General features: G+C 35.9%; 1 protein-coding gene across 1 annotated transcript in view; it reads left to right on the forward strand.

Moving 5' to 3' along the window:
- The window catches only part of elg1 (enhanced level of genomic instability 1), a 72,412-nt gene that overhangs the window by 34,560 nt on the left and 22,950 nt on the right, over window positions 1-14,902 (forward strand). Inside the window, exons 6-10 of the mRNA XM_081750705.1 lie at window positions 3,015-3,595; window positions 5,889-6,034; window positions 8,854-9,004; window positions 11,610-11,692; window positions 12,337-12,514. Of these exons, the coding sequence (XP_081606831.1) occupies window positions 3,015-3,595; window positions 5,889-6,034; window positions 8,854-9,004; window positions 11,610-11,692; window positions 12,337-12,514 (1,139 nt within the window). The remainder of the gene's footprint in view (window positions 1-3,014; window positions 3,596-5,888; window positions 6,035-8,853; window positions 9,005-11,609; window positions 11,693-12,336; window positions 12,515-14,902) is intronic.

The raw sequence follows: 14,902 nt of genomic DNA on the forward strand, positions 1-14,902 counted from the left end.
TTGAAAGTGCTATTTAAGCATTGGGCAGTGACTTCTGAAAACTAGTCAGGACGACTGCCCTGAGAATTGTAATCCTGAACTGCCTATTGCGAAGGCGCAAATACTTAACCACGCATATACTGTTCTATTTATATAATTTTGCGTTAGCAATTTTAAACCTACTATTGAAACTCCCTCCTATTCGAGCTGAACACAAGTCTGCATAATTAAGTGGTCAAAGGTGTTTGGTTTCGCTTCACATGGTCCTGACTTTAATTTCGAATGAAATGTGAATATGGAGCAAATGAACTCACTCCCACTTCATTCTTCCTGCTTGAATTTTTAAAAACTAGCGCAAAGCAGTAATCACTCCAATGCTTCAAAGTAGAACACAGAATTAAAGTCCTGATTAAAAGATACTTGAGTGGTCCTGTGTAGCGTAGTCGCTAACGCTCTCGCCTTCGGTGCGTGCGGTCCCGGGTTCGATTCCTGGTGGAGGTACTCGGTCGAAAAAGTGTAAAAGGCTTTTTCAGGTCAGCTTTCTGCATGAGGTTTTCCTGGGTTTTCCTCATTCACACGAAGCAAGTGCCAGGGTGGTATCATAGGTCCCAGTCCGCTTCGTTCCCCAATCTCACTTTCCTTCTTTTTTCCCAGATAGTGTGTTCGCCGAGGAACGTCATCCTTCGTACGTGACGAGCTAAATGGCCGAAAGCCCTGAAATGTAAATCCTAAATTTTAAAAGATACTTGAGATAATAAAACATTACTGGTACATTCTACGGATGAGACATCAAATGAGCGAGAAATTCCGTTCTGTATTAACACTTTCATAGGTGGTTCTATGGAGCCAATGACCCTAAATCAGTGAAGGTCAATTTATAACGCTCCACAGGCCTGAAGAATAGAACTGAACGTGGAGGCCGTTTTCAGTTATTCTCCCCCCTCTCCTCCCGAGGCAGTGGTATACCGAATGTGCGTAAGTCGTACTTTTATATATATATATATAAAATATATATTCTGTTCGGTGTATCCTGCTTGTTTCCTGTGTTTAGATCAATTAGGACCTGAGTTACGAACATTAAAAGAAAGAAAAAAAGTGAAATAATTCAGTTTAACGTTCCACGATTATGCCTGTGAGGCTAAGACAGGCTGGGTGAGCCTTAGCAAGTGAATGATGATGGAAGAATTAGTGTAATGAGAAAGTGGGAGGAAACTGGAGTACCTCGAGAAAATCCACGGACACGTTGTCCACCACAAAATTACTTGGCCGGTGATCGAATCAGGGACTCCACGCATCAAAGATAAGCGCTCTACCACTGAGCCATCGTGGCCCCTCATTTGAAGATAACTGTATGAAATTTGCATTCTTCTAAATTCGGCCCGGTACGAACGGCCCAACCATAGAAAATTGGCTTGCTAACCAAAAGGTCAAGGAAATATTTTCTCTGTTAAAAATTAACTCTATATTCATTTACAGTATAGTATGATGGTTAGTTACTTACACTCTTCCTGTTAGGCATGGTTTTAAAAAGTAACTTTTATTTTTATTTGTGGGTGAGATGAAACGTACTCATGGGACACCATTTGGTCATCACTGCTTCTAAGTTACAATTATAAATAATACATCAAATGAAAGAGTAACTCAAACAGTTCTGTACACACGCATGTGCATGCACTGTTTCCTCTGTCTGCCGTTAGAAAGCGCTAATAGCAAAGATAGCGACTAGTGAGGAGAAAGCATTGTGTGTCTTACATTTTGCAAAGATTGAATGTGTACTTACAGTGCAACCGTCTATGAGGAGAATCTATCGTTTGCAGTTGCTGCTAGCTCTCCAGACTACGGTTTGCGTGCCAATTTTGCAAATGAAATGTTGCTGTATCACCATGAAGGTTTTTTGGATCGTGTCGTCTTCAGTAATGAATCGATATTTCACCTAAGTGGCGATGTTAACACTCATAATGTTTGCATCTGGGGTCAGCAAATCCCCATGAGATGGTACAGTTGCAACTAGACTCCCCTAAATTGAATATGTTTTGTGTTATATTTCAGCGGAAAATTTATGGGCCTTTCTCGCCTATCAACGTGATATGTGCCGTGTGATGAATGGTGTTCACATTGAACACTTATAGCAAAAAACTGTTTGAGGTGATCTTTCACTTGATATATTACTTACAATTGAACGTTAAATGTAATAAATACTACAAAAGCCTTAAAACCGCAATATTCATTTCGAAACACCCTGTAATATTGAACTTGATGTGTTGTTATAAAGAAGGAAAAGGAAAAAAAAGGAAGGCAATGTAACAAGTTGTCTACAGTATAAAGAGAATTTTTAAAGCTAAGTTTGTGTGTTCATAATATACATAAAATAAAACCTCATAATCTATATATATAAAAGAGAACGTACAAAATCCTTTGTCCGCTCATCACGCTAATACGGCTGAACCAATTTCTTTCATTTTTGGGGGGTTATTGGGATTTGGACCCTAGATGGTTTTTATCATATCACTTTAATTTTTAATTACCAGTGTCTTGAGATAATTGACCATTCAAGTGTCCATAACGTACAAATCCTTTGTTATTAGTTCATCATAGGTAAAAATAAACGTATTTATATGCAACCCGCATGACCGTGTCACTCGGCGGGTTAACATAAATGACAGGCGATATACAGCGGAAAATAGCTTGAATCTTCTGTTTAAAATTTTTTAATTGATTTGCTTATTTTTACAGACACTTTTACAATATGCCAGCACCGGGATGACCGCAGCGAAGCGGGGCGGGTTAACATAAATGACAGGCGATATAATGTTAAGATTTACTGCAATCTTCTATGGTTTTTATCATATCACTTGAAAGCGAAAAAGTAAAAATTATCTAAGTAACAAAGTTTATTGCGTTCCGGGGTGACCGCAGCGAAGCGGGGTGAACGCTGCTAGTTGTATTAAAAGAAACATAACACGTACCATTAGCTATTACAAAAATAAAAGTAATAATAATTTACTTGTAATACATATTTGTGTATTCTTTTCCAGCTTTGAACTTGATTTTCCGCCATTCCCATCCGTGAGCCATGTACAGCAAAAAACCGATGATGAAGTTTGGCGTCTTCCATTGTGTGATATAAATAACTTAATAGTTGAAAATAGACATCAAGACCTAGTTATCGCTGAAAGTTTTCCGCGTGGAGTATTCACTGATTGTTTAAGAATTGATGCTGTACGTAACCTATTCCGTCCCTCACAGGAAAATAAATATTCCGTAACACAGGTGAAATTAATATTGAAAAGAATAAAAGATGCAGCACCAGAATATCCTGTGTATAAAATATTCCGCAGATTGCTTCATAGAAAGCGAGGTTTATCTAAAATGAACCTGAATTCTGCTGCGTCGGATGTAAATGGCAGTGAGTCAGAAACTGAAAGTCAGGATGGACAGGCCGAAGCACAAGAAATACATGAGACTTGGGTCGAAAAGTACAAACCGCTACATTCAAAAGAGGTGCTTGGCAATCGTGGGAAAATTAATCAACTGAAAGACTGGTTAAAGGCGTGGAAAAGGTACGATGATTTCAAGAAGGGGCACTGCAAACGGAAAGATGGTGTCTCGAAGAAAGGTGAGTATATATATTATCTGTAAATTAATATAAATAAAATCAGTTCTGAACTCATAATATAGTAGTAAACCGAAACTGCTGCCTTCAAAGAACTGATTAAAATGTAATGATATTTAGTAGTATATTTCGTAACAAAACTTCAAGGATTTGAAATACTATAGAAGTTCTTTCCTATTTTGCTTCAGCATTTTTCATATTAATTATCATTACTATGATTTCTAGAATTATCTGTCACGTTTGGATTTGTTTGAGTGTCCTGTCTGGAGCCTATTCTCACAACTGTAATACTAGTGCTTAACTTTAAAATTAAAACATTTTATAATTGTATATACCATAAAATGATGACAAATTAAAAGGAATGAGCATTAGTATGGGCAAATGACTTCTACAATTATTCTAGTATTTCTACTTTACAGTATTTTACGACTTGTAAAAAATAGTGCAAGACTAGTAGTTTTGAGAAATAGACCCTGGAGGCACGTCCCAGTCCACTTTCCTTAATGTGTCTAGATGGAGACCACTAAATCAAAAGAGCAGGGATAGGAAGTCAGTTCTTTTCCCTGTATAGTCAACGGAATATATTGAAAATAATTCAAGAAGAAAGAATAGAGTAATAGAATTATATATATGAGTAATTTAGAGTTGGTTATACAGATTGTCTATGAAAAATCAGATAGTAGCAAGATATAGCTAGTACTGAAACCGAAAATCAGTGATAAAAACAATTACTAATCAAATATTGGGGGGAAAGAGGGACCGTCAAAGATCAAATAACTTATAATCATTCCCACACTAGGAACAACTTTCATAGTTGTTTCTAGTGTGGGAATGATTACAAGTTATTTGGTCGGAGACATCGAGAAGCAGGAAGAAATGAGAGGATAACATTTAAGATATAAGAGAAAAGAATACGGAATTAAGAATAACATTTAAGAATACGGAAATTCCACGAACAGCGAGAAATATATATTCATCGAGAAGTTACCAAATGCCAGAACATGAAGGGAGCGTGGTGGTGCAGTGGTAGAGCGCACATTGGTGCGAGATGTTCCTGGTTCGATCCCACACTGTGTGAATTTGTAGTGGACGACATCGTGTCTGTGCATTTTCTTGGGGTTCTTCTGTGTTTTCCCATGTTACATAGTTTCTGCTTACATAGAAAGTCATGGAAACGACATTTGGTTAGATAAAGTCAGGAAAGCATATAAGTAGTTAGGGAAATTTACTTAATATATATATCTTACGGATGAAGAAACTGATTGCAGGCTGCTGGTAGGTAGAAAATACATATTTTAAAAATATTAAAGTACTAGATAAATTGAAATGAGATGCCCTGTAGCTCATTAGTAGTGTGCCCGACTGCGAATCCAACCGATCCGTGTTCAGTTTGCGGTGCGTATACAGTTTACACTGACCTTGAAAGTCAGGGAAATTAAAATAAATGAGGGAAGTCCTGGAAGTGCTTCCAAATATACCGAAAATCAGGGAAATCTTCTGTATTTCACAGAAACGTATGGGATTTCTTGGAGATGTGCCCACAGAAGATACATAGGACACCTCAGAGAATCAAGAAAGATTCAAAAAGATGATAAGAAAAAGTCAAAATCTTTCCAAATAAAGTAGCTTGAGGAACGTCGAAAGGTGTTAAACTTCAGGCTTGTTGGTCATAGATAATGGAAGAGAGGGATCAAATTATGATGTATGTTTGTTAATGCTGCGGTGCTTGATTGGTAGAGCGTTCACCTCTGGCGCGTCGAGTTCTTGGTTTGAACCGTCCGCGCCAAGTGACCGTGTGCGTGGGTTTTCCTGGAGTTCTCCTGTGTTCTCCCATTTACTTCATTCACTGTTATCATCCATCTCATTATCACAATCACCCTTAGCCTCGGTTAAACTAAAAAAAAATAAGAAAATAAACTCAAGACTCGGAAAACGAGTACCTGGACAACTTGGGCCAAATCGGTTAAAAATCTCGTTAAGGCGATACTTTGTAACTAAATATTAAAAACAACATGAAAATATAGAGCATAAAAGTGAGCTATAACTGAAGGAAGAGGCCAACAAAAGGAAAGGGAAAAAAAGGTAGTGAAAATTTATGTTGAAGTCATGGAAATTTAAACTAAGACGTGTAGAGTCCCTAATGCAGTGCAGTGAGTATATCCAAATCTCTGTAACACTTAGCGTTATTTGATGTTAGGAGATATTATTTGATTACTTGTTAATGATTAGATGTATTTGCTTTAGTTTAATTGTATTTTGAAGTCGTACATTATTATAAACTTGTTTCTATTTTCAGGCAAGGATAGCAGTGAGAGTGACTTTACAGACGGAGATTCTGAAGACGAAGAGAGGTCTCTTACTAACACTGCCATTTTGGTTGGACCTTCTGGTTGTGGTAAAACGTCTGCCGTCTATGCCATTGCAAATGAAGTTGGATATAAGGTAAGACTGGTGGATATAAGTTCATTACATGAGATGAGCGGTATTACTGCTATAGTCTGTATGCCTCTCATTCGGTGTTTTAATTTTGTCTTCCATCCTGACCGGAATACGTATTTGTCTTAATTTTTTGTTTAGATAATTTATACAGATTCTGAAATAGGGTGTGCAACCCTTAATTAATCATGAACGTTCCTTTCCTGTATTGTACACACAAGAAATAAGAAACTTTTGTTTAATCGAAGACTTCAGTGCTTTGACGATAAACCAATGTATCCAGAGCTTAATTTATCTATTGAATATTTCTGTATTTATCTCTAGATTAGGATGTAACCTTATTTTGATAATTGGGTTAAGGACCAGTAAAAGTGAACGCGTTCTATAGAAAATGCTAAGTTTTTTTCTTCGATGAAGTGTAAAATTTACGAATTTCGCATGTTGGGTAGTGTTCGTGTACCAACTGTATGTAATTGATTTGTATAGTAGGAATCATCATTTTCGAAAAATCTGTTTTTTTTGCTTCGTATTTCTGAGAAAAAAAAAATTCGTTTTTCGAAGAACTATACGAGCTTCATTTTTCGAAAAAGTTCTAGTTTCCAAAAATTTCATTCTTCAATATGCTATTTTTTAAAAAGATATGGCCATGTCCTTTCTGTAAATAATTTTTATTATTCTTACTAAACTACATAGCCATAGCTAACATGAAACAACGTGTCTCGGAAAGGCGAGTATCTTTAAGGCATTCTCAAAAACCAATTATGTGGGCTGTATTAGCTCAGTGATAGAGCGTTCACCTCTGGTGCATAGGGTCCTTGTTCGATTGGAGCTCGCGCCAAGTGGACTTTGTGGCTGACAAACACCGTACGGGAGGTTTTCTTGAGGTTTCTCCGTCTTTTCACGTTTTCATTCCACCGTTTCCTTCATTTTTATAACCACCATCTCCTTTAGCTTACACGATATAACTACGGAACATAAAACAAAGATTTTTTTTCAAACAGCTATTACGACTAAAACGCGCTGTAATAATGTAACAAGATACTATTCAATGTGTCAGTCCACGAGTAGAGCGTCTCTCTTCCTAATATCACGATTTCTTTGCTTTTGTTTGTGGTTTCAGATAAGAAAGGGAATACTGGTCTTTCACAACTTCAAAGACTTTTCTTCATTTTCGTTTTCATGAACATTTTTCCTATTTCATGTGTTAAAACTTTATTCTTAAATTTTTTCGATTTCGAAACAACTTTTGTTAGTTTCGTTCTTGAAGAGTCTTTACAACTTTCCAAAAAGGATATAGTTTCCTATTTTTTTTTTGAAAGATTTAGTTTTTTTCTCGAAAAAGTTTTATTATTTCGCTTTTCGAAAAATTGTTCGATTTTTGAAAAAAAAAAAAAATATCGACATGATAGTTTTTCAAAGAAAATGTGGTCATCCTTACTGACCACATTCCAGGGGATGCATCTAAAAACTAACAATAATAATAAATAATTTGTAAAAAACAATGCACGAACGTCTGTTACGAAGACTTGAAAATGCAGTAGAATGTAATATAATGCAGTGTAAATGTGAGAATTTCAGGATTAACATTCTGACCTCCATACCTCTCTGGATACTCCCTTACGACAGCATAGTTTATAAACTCTCTCGAGGGCGTTAATTGTAGCTCCACATAACAGAAGCTCGCAGCATAATAGACGGGCGAAATATAAATTTAAAAAAAATGTAAACATAAAATTTTTTGTTTCATTGCTAGTAACAACACAAGAATATTTTTTACTTTTTTTTTTTTTTTGTTTGTTTGTTTGGCGTATTTCTTTCGCGTCGAAACATACACAGAATAAATCTTCATCAATATGGAAGGTGGTTTCTTGAAGTTGCGAGGAAGAAAGAAAAGAGCTTTCAGCATCCTACAACGAATATTTCTTTTGGTTCTTGCAATTCATTAAATTCAGCTGAAGATATATATCACATAACCCCCACGCTGTCAGGATCAGCAAAATGTGCGGTGTTAATATTGCAACATAATGACAACATAAAATAGTGTAACAATCAAATGGGATGTAAATTGATTACAATCGATCCACAAAATCACAGTAAATTTTAAAAAGTTTCTTCTGAAAATGGCAACAGCAACGTCCGTTTTGTATACCAAATCCAATAATGCAAAATTTAAGAAAAGATGTCATTATTTGCCTTGTGGTAATGGGTGTTGAAGCTGAAAGAAGAAAAAAAATGGCGATCTCATATTTCTTAGTGGAATTCATTGTTTCTTTATAGCATATATAAAACAATTTAATATTTTATATTAGATTGTAGCCTATTCATGAATAAGTAACTTGAATCTTGATATACAATAAGTTAAATAATGCACGATTCGACCGGAATTCGAACTCGGATCTCCAGCTTATCGTGCCTATGCATTAAGCACTGCGCTTTCCAGTTCATTTCTTAAACAGTCATATATATTCTATCACTTGGAAGTCGGGCCATAACCACTCAGACCACATAGACAGTACGACAATTTTTTTTCTTTCTTTCTTGCTCAGCTCGTGTCTACATTACGAAACAACTCTGACGGTACATTTTCCAGTCTTTGTATGTCATTGAATTCGTATCTGTTGATAATTCGGTGTGATATAAAATCGATTTTTTCCCTACACTATCATATATAATTTCGACCTTGATTAGGAGTCTATGGTATTCCATGTGATCTGTTTGGTTGGTAAATGTGCCATTTATCAAAGGACGAGTTGATTAGATGCTTTAAAAATGTTTTTTCTGTGGAGTGTTTAGTCCTTGTTAATGTTAAGTATCTTAATTTGCAGGTTCTGGAGATTAATGCTTCAATGAAACGTACGGGAAAGATTCTTTTGTCAGAGTTGCAAGAGGCAACTCTCTCCCATCAAGTGTCAGCATCAGAGAACTCGTCTGGAAACCTAACCAATTTTTTCGTCAAAGATGATACCGCATCTTCCAGTGAGTATAATAAGTATTATAATTGTAATCATGCTATAAAAATTTCCATGGAATCTATTTGTCAATATCCCCCCCCCCCCCCCTTTTACGACGTTTTTAAAAATAAAAACAGTACTTGAATCGTAGCCGGTCGTGTAATCCATCTTGGAGGCAAGAGTAAGTGATAGGAAGGACCTATTATGTACGATGATGTTGCATGATAGTCTGTATACTCTCCACCTGAACCAGATTCAATTTTATAGGTTAAGTCCTTCTAGCCCAGAACAAGCTTTATTTGTTAAGGTACTTTTCATGAAAGTAGAAGTATCTTGGGTTTCCGCTAGTTCCCCACCTCAATCCAAAATATCTTTTTCGGAATCTCCAGATTTTGCATCTGCGAGAAGTGTTTGTTGTCTTTCGAAGGCTAAATTCAGTCTGAAAACAATGACGTACGAATCATGAAATAAGTACGAGCAGGAACTTTCTAAGAGAAATATACCATTTCCGTGAAAAACGTTTAAAAGGGTTAACCTTTTACTCTTGTTTGTCTTCCTTTTTCTATCTATCTTTCCAGCATTGTTACCTTCTCGTCCAATAGTCCTTGGCGGGAGCTCATGTGGTTCGGATTCCACGGTAATCAGTGGGTCCACGTCTCATATAGACTCGCTGCTGAACGGGATGTTAAACTCAAAATCAACTGAACTCCAGTAGTCCTTCCCAAGATATCTCCCTCTCGGAGATTAGAATAGGGAGACATTTTACCTCCGGAACTATGTTTTGACCTGTAAAAGACCATTTACGTACGTTCTCTTTCTGCTGTCTGCAAACTAGAAAAATAGTGGTGGTTTCCCGTTGCCTTCCACCTTGCAGTATCCCAGCCGTTAAAATCACTCTGACCACGCCTGGGACTAATGCCCAAGTTGTACAGTCCGCAGCAAAAAACCTGCAATATGATCATGTAAGTTTATTGTGAAACTACGCCTAACAGCGCAGGGAATCAACATAACGTCTAAGTGGCACGAATCACGCCAGGAGAAACCTCGGCGTCCTCCCCTGCACACTTATTTTGGAGCAAAAGACTTCGTCGTTTCACAATAAAACATACATGCTCGTGTTGCAGGTTTTTTGCTGCGGACTGTACCAGTCGCTATGATTTCCGCCAACTTGGCTGCTGGAGAATTGCTGCCTTCTTCCCAGAACACTCTTCGTCTGGCTACTCCATTTAGACCAAGGGGGCCTCAATGTCTCAGTGGTAGAGCGTTCACCTCTGGTACGTAGGGTCCCGGGTTCGATCCCACCACGCAACACGTGAACTTTGTGGTGGACAAACACCGTGTGTGTGGGTTCTCTCGTTTCCTCCCACTTTCTGCATTCCACCATTTCATTCATTTCTCATAATCACTCCTTTAGCCTAGCCGGCATAATCGTGGGACGTAAAACTTAAAGATTTCATTTTTTCAAAAAATTTAGACCAATTTGGTAGAGGTGGCTCTTCTGGTATTGAACTACTGCCAACATAGCTCTAAATTTCACTGTAGCACGCAATCCTCCCCACTCCACACATGTGTCTTGGTAAAGGTGGTATTTATCGGGGAGGAAACACGATTAAAGAAAGTAATTATAAACATATTAAGGTTATTATTTCAATCCAAGTTTTGAAGTATATTTTTGGGTTTTATTGTAGGTTTTTCATATAGGTTTTACTCCAAAAACCCACTGGGGATTTTTGAACTGGAGAATATTCCAACAACCCTGCTTACCTCCATCCTTAATCCATTGCTAACATAAAACTCAGAAGAAGTTGTCATCTTCGTTAAGTTTTATTTTGTATTTAATTTATTTTGAGTGTTTTCTGTGTGTTCTGTGACATTCTTGATGGAAGGTCAATAGCTTAGAACGTGAGCCTTTTAAGCTAGTGAGTGTAATTATAATACTTTAGGATTAAAGTTAATAAATGTGTTTAAAACATGTAGCAGTGTCGCGTGTACACCACGTGAAGAAGTTCGATTTTTAAAGTATGATATTTTCTCAATTAATATTGAAACTGCAAATGGTGGTAGATTCCTATCACTTATAGTAGAGAGATTTGAGTAGAAATGGAATATAGTCTTGGGACACTAAATTTATTATAGAAAAAAACACTTCTCGCCATCTGTTACCGTTTTTACTGTATAACGATCAACATTGAAATCGAAAGTGGTTCATTTCTATCACTTCTTGTTGTATTCTTGGAACCCTGAATTGATAGCAGAAAATCGCTTCTCGCTATCTAGTACCGTTTTTGGTCTATAATGATAAACGTAAAAACCGGAAATGGTTTATTTCTACCAGTTCCGTCTTTAATATCGGCTCCATCAACGAACTCGATTCCTAAATATTTTAACCGTCTGCATCCTGATCAAGTTCGGTATTGATCCATTAATTAGTTTTTGAGTTTTGTCTCTCGGACACATAAACGGGGTAAATATATAAAGGAGTTTTGGTAAACCGAATTACTTAATTAAAATGTAGTGACATTAAAATAAGAAAAAATATAAATTCTAAATCATCTTGACATTGTCATATGAAGTCGTGCATGTGTGTTCTTTAATAATATTTATTTTGTAAAATTTTATTTATTGTTTAGATTCTTCGTCTAAAGGAAAGAAACAAGATACCTCGGAAGATCAAGGCGATCAGCACAGAATGTCACTTATCCTAGTGGAGGATGTAAGTTTCATTTTAAAACTACTTTTGAGTTATATATAATTGCTGTCTTTTCTCGAACTCGTATTAACATCATCTTGCTTGAAAATTTACAACTGGAATCCATTTTTACCTTCTAAATTCCACCTGGACAAGTTGTTAGCATGATTGTATGACATTAATTAGCTATGTGGAAAAATAGATATAAAATCAGTGTATGAGGGTATGTTAAAATGTAATTTGTTACCGTGTGGATTTTGTTTGTTTGTTAGCAACCAGGGCGTAGATCTTAATGGCACTCACCTTTTATGTATGGCGTATGCTGATTATGTCAGTCTGATATGAGGACAGTAGCAAGAAACACACACACACACACACACACACACACACACACACACACCAAAAAAAAAAAAAAAAAAAAAAAAAAAAAAAAACTAAATACATGGAATTTCATCTTAACCGAATACTACAAGTTAACTATCAAGAAATATTCCGTACTTTCGGTAAAGTATGTATTTTCAGATATCTAGAATCAGCATTAACATCAGCATTAATTAATTTAATTTTGTCAGTTTGCCTCATAGATTTTTTCACAGAAATTATTTAATCACCATATTTGGGTATTGTGGAAACATTTAAGTTTCTCAATTTTTTTTAAATAATTGCAGGTCGACGTTGTTTTCGAGGAAGAAGACGAAGGTTTTGTTTCCGCTTTATCGTCATTGGTGACTTCATCAAAACGACCAATGGTTCTCACTACAAGCGATTGTGCCCATCCTTATTTGGCCCGATTTCAAAATCACCACATGCTCTTAAGACTGCAACAGCCACCGCAGAAATTTAGTGGTCAGTATGGCATACATTTTGTTTCATTGTTTAAATTTAGACATAGAGAATATTAACGGTAATACATCTGAAACACTAACAATTTCATTGTATATTTTAAAGCTAATTATAATTAATAATTATGTCGTTCGTTATTATTATTATTATTATTATTATTATTATTATTATTATTATTATTATTATTATTAAAGTGACTGATTTATTTGTTATTTCAATAACTATTTAATATTTACTAAGTTTCAATAATTAAGTCAAATGAAACATATACGAAATGAAGGATTTTAGAAATAAGAATAGATCAAAAGATTGCAATCTTGGCCAAGAATTTTAGAAATTATCTAAAAAATTCATCAAAAGATTCCGATCTTTGCCAATAGTTAGTTTGTGGATCGGGTGCCACAAAATTTTTGAACGCCCCCTAAATCGAGTTTTCGTATTTTATACGGAATAAACACATCATACTGAGATAAGTAACAGTTTTGGTTTGACTACACTGTGTGTAGTTCTCTAGATATAAGGCGTACAAGAAAATTTTTGAAGGGGCCCTAAATCAAGTTTTCGTATTTTTTACGGAATAAGCACATCATATTGAGTTAAGTAATAGTATGTAGTTATCCAGATATAAGGCTTACAAGAAAATTTTTGATTGACAATCTTTTGATCAGAAAAAAAAAAATGGTTATTGTAAAGATGAAAATGAAAGGAGAAAACTTTACTGTTGATTCTATACAAATACTTTATTTTTTTCTATTTTTCGACATGGCTACATGAAGCATAAAACATTTTTGGTAGAGAGACAAACTTTCGCAGTTCCTCTGTATAAATCTACCGCTTGAGACTTAAGCTAGTCGAGAACTAATGTTTTGAAAACTTCAGTACCGATGGAACCGTGAATATTGTGTACCAAGTCTACTTTTCAGGTGAAGGATCGAAACAATCAAAAAATATAACTAGGGAGCAAAGTCGGTACTGCATGAAGGACGATTAAAATGTTTCCATCAGAATTTTTATTTGTCTCAACAGCAAGACCAGCTAGTAGTGGCCGTAAGACTGTATGTCATCCAGAAATTCTCCAACACTGGATCCCTGAATACTCTTCAGTTGAAGAACACTGTTTAGTGTCATTCACCAATGATTGTATCATTAACAAATCAATCTGCTCTTTCTAGAAACTCTTACACACCTTTTCAAGGCATGGAAGAAGATTTAAAAGTAATTTTGTAATATAACAAAGCGAAATGATCTTAACTCACTGTAGAGTGCTGTTGCGATTGCATTTTTGGACAATTTTTCTTGTTCAAGTTCACTTACTACCGCTTCCCAATATCTGTCCACAGCCTTCACTGCTGAATAAAGTGACAGCCAATGTATAAGCTTAGGTTCCTTTAATGACACAGCTTCACATTTTAGTACTTTCTCAAGTTCCCGAAGCCTATTATATCTCACTGCTGAACTGTACAACTGACTAATAGTTCTTTGATATTTCTTTCAGTCTTCAATACCCTTAGAAACTTGAGAAGCTGCTAAAGCTACTTTGTGTGGAATGCAATGGACCTGTACTAAACCTCTTGGAGACATCTCGAAGTTTAGCATCAACACCGTTAACTTTTCCCACCATTACTGCAGCACCATCAGAAGCCAAACCACACACTTTGTTTACACATCATGTTCTTACAGTGATACCTAACTCACAACAAATGAAACTACCGGCCGGAAACTTGCGAGTCAAAGACTCTACAAAATGATAGATTTACGCGTCAATCGCAAGGAAACGCGAGCTCTGGATTGGTTAATTTCCTATTCCCTTACCGTTCCTCCCTTCATTCAAAAACTTACCCTGATCACTCGTAAAAATTATTTCATCAATAAACAATATAGTGCATATGCTGTTTAGTTTTCTCACAATCCATACTGCTTAGAGTTCAAATCAGTAAATTGTGTGCAAGTGAATCCCTCTCCCGTCCCTCTTCCTGATTTAAAAAATGTTCCACAATAACTTTGATTTAAAAAAAAATATGTGTATTATTTTGGATTCAAATTGGTGATGAGTGAGGCGAAGGAAATATTTGAGAAAGAAGGAAAAAAGAAACTTCACTTGCTTATACAATACATAGATCACTAGTTATTATTTAATTTAATGGAAATGTTGAGCAGTTATATCAATAAATAATAATAAATATCAGGCATAGTTAACTGTATATCCTTTTTCGAATTCAAGGCATAACGGAAAACTTACTCATTGAAGGACTTTGTGGTGGACAAACACCGTGCTCGTGGGTTTTCTCGGATCCTCCCGCTTTCTTCATTCCACCATTTCATTTATTTCTCATCGTCACTGCCTCCTTTAGCCTAACCGGTATAACTGTGGGACGTAAAACTCAAATATTT

Source organism: Thermobia domestica, chromosome 3 (genome assembly GCF_964235325.1).
Source record: "Thermobia domestica chromosome 3, izTheDome1.hap1.1, whole genome shotgun sequence".
Taxonomy (NCBI): Eukaryota; Metazoa; Arthropoda; class Insecta; order Zygentoma; family Lepismatidae; genus Thermobia; species Thermobia domestica.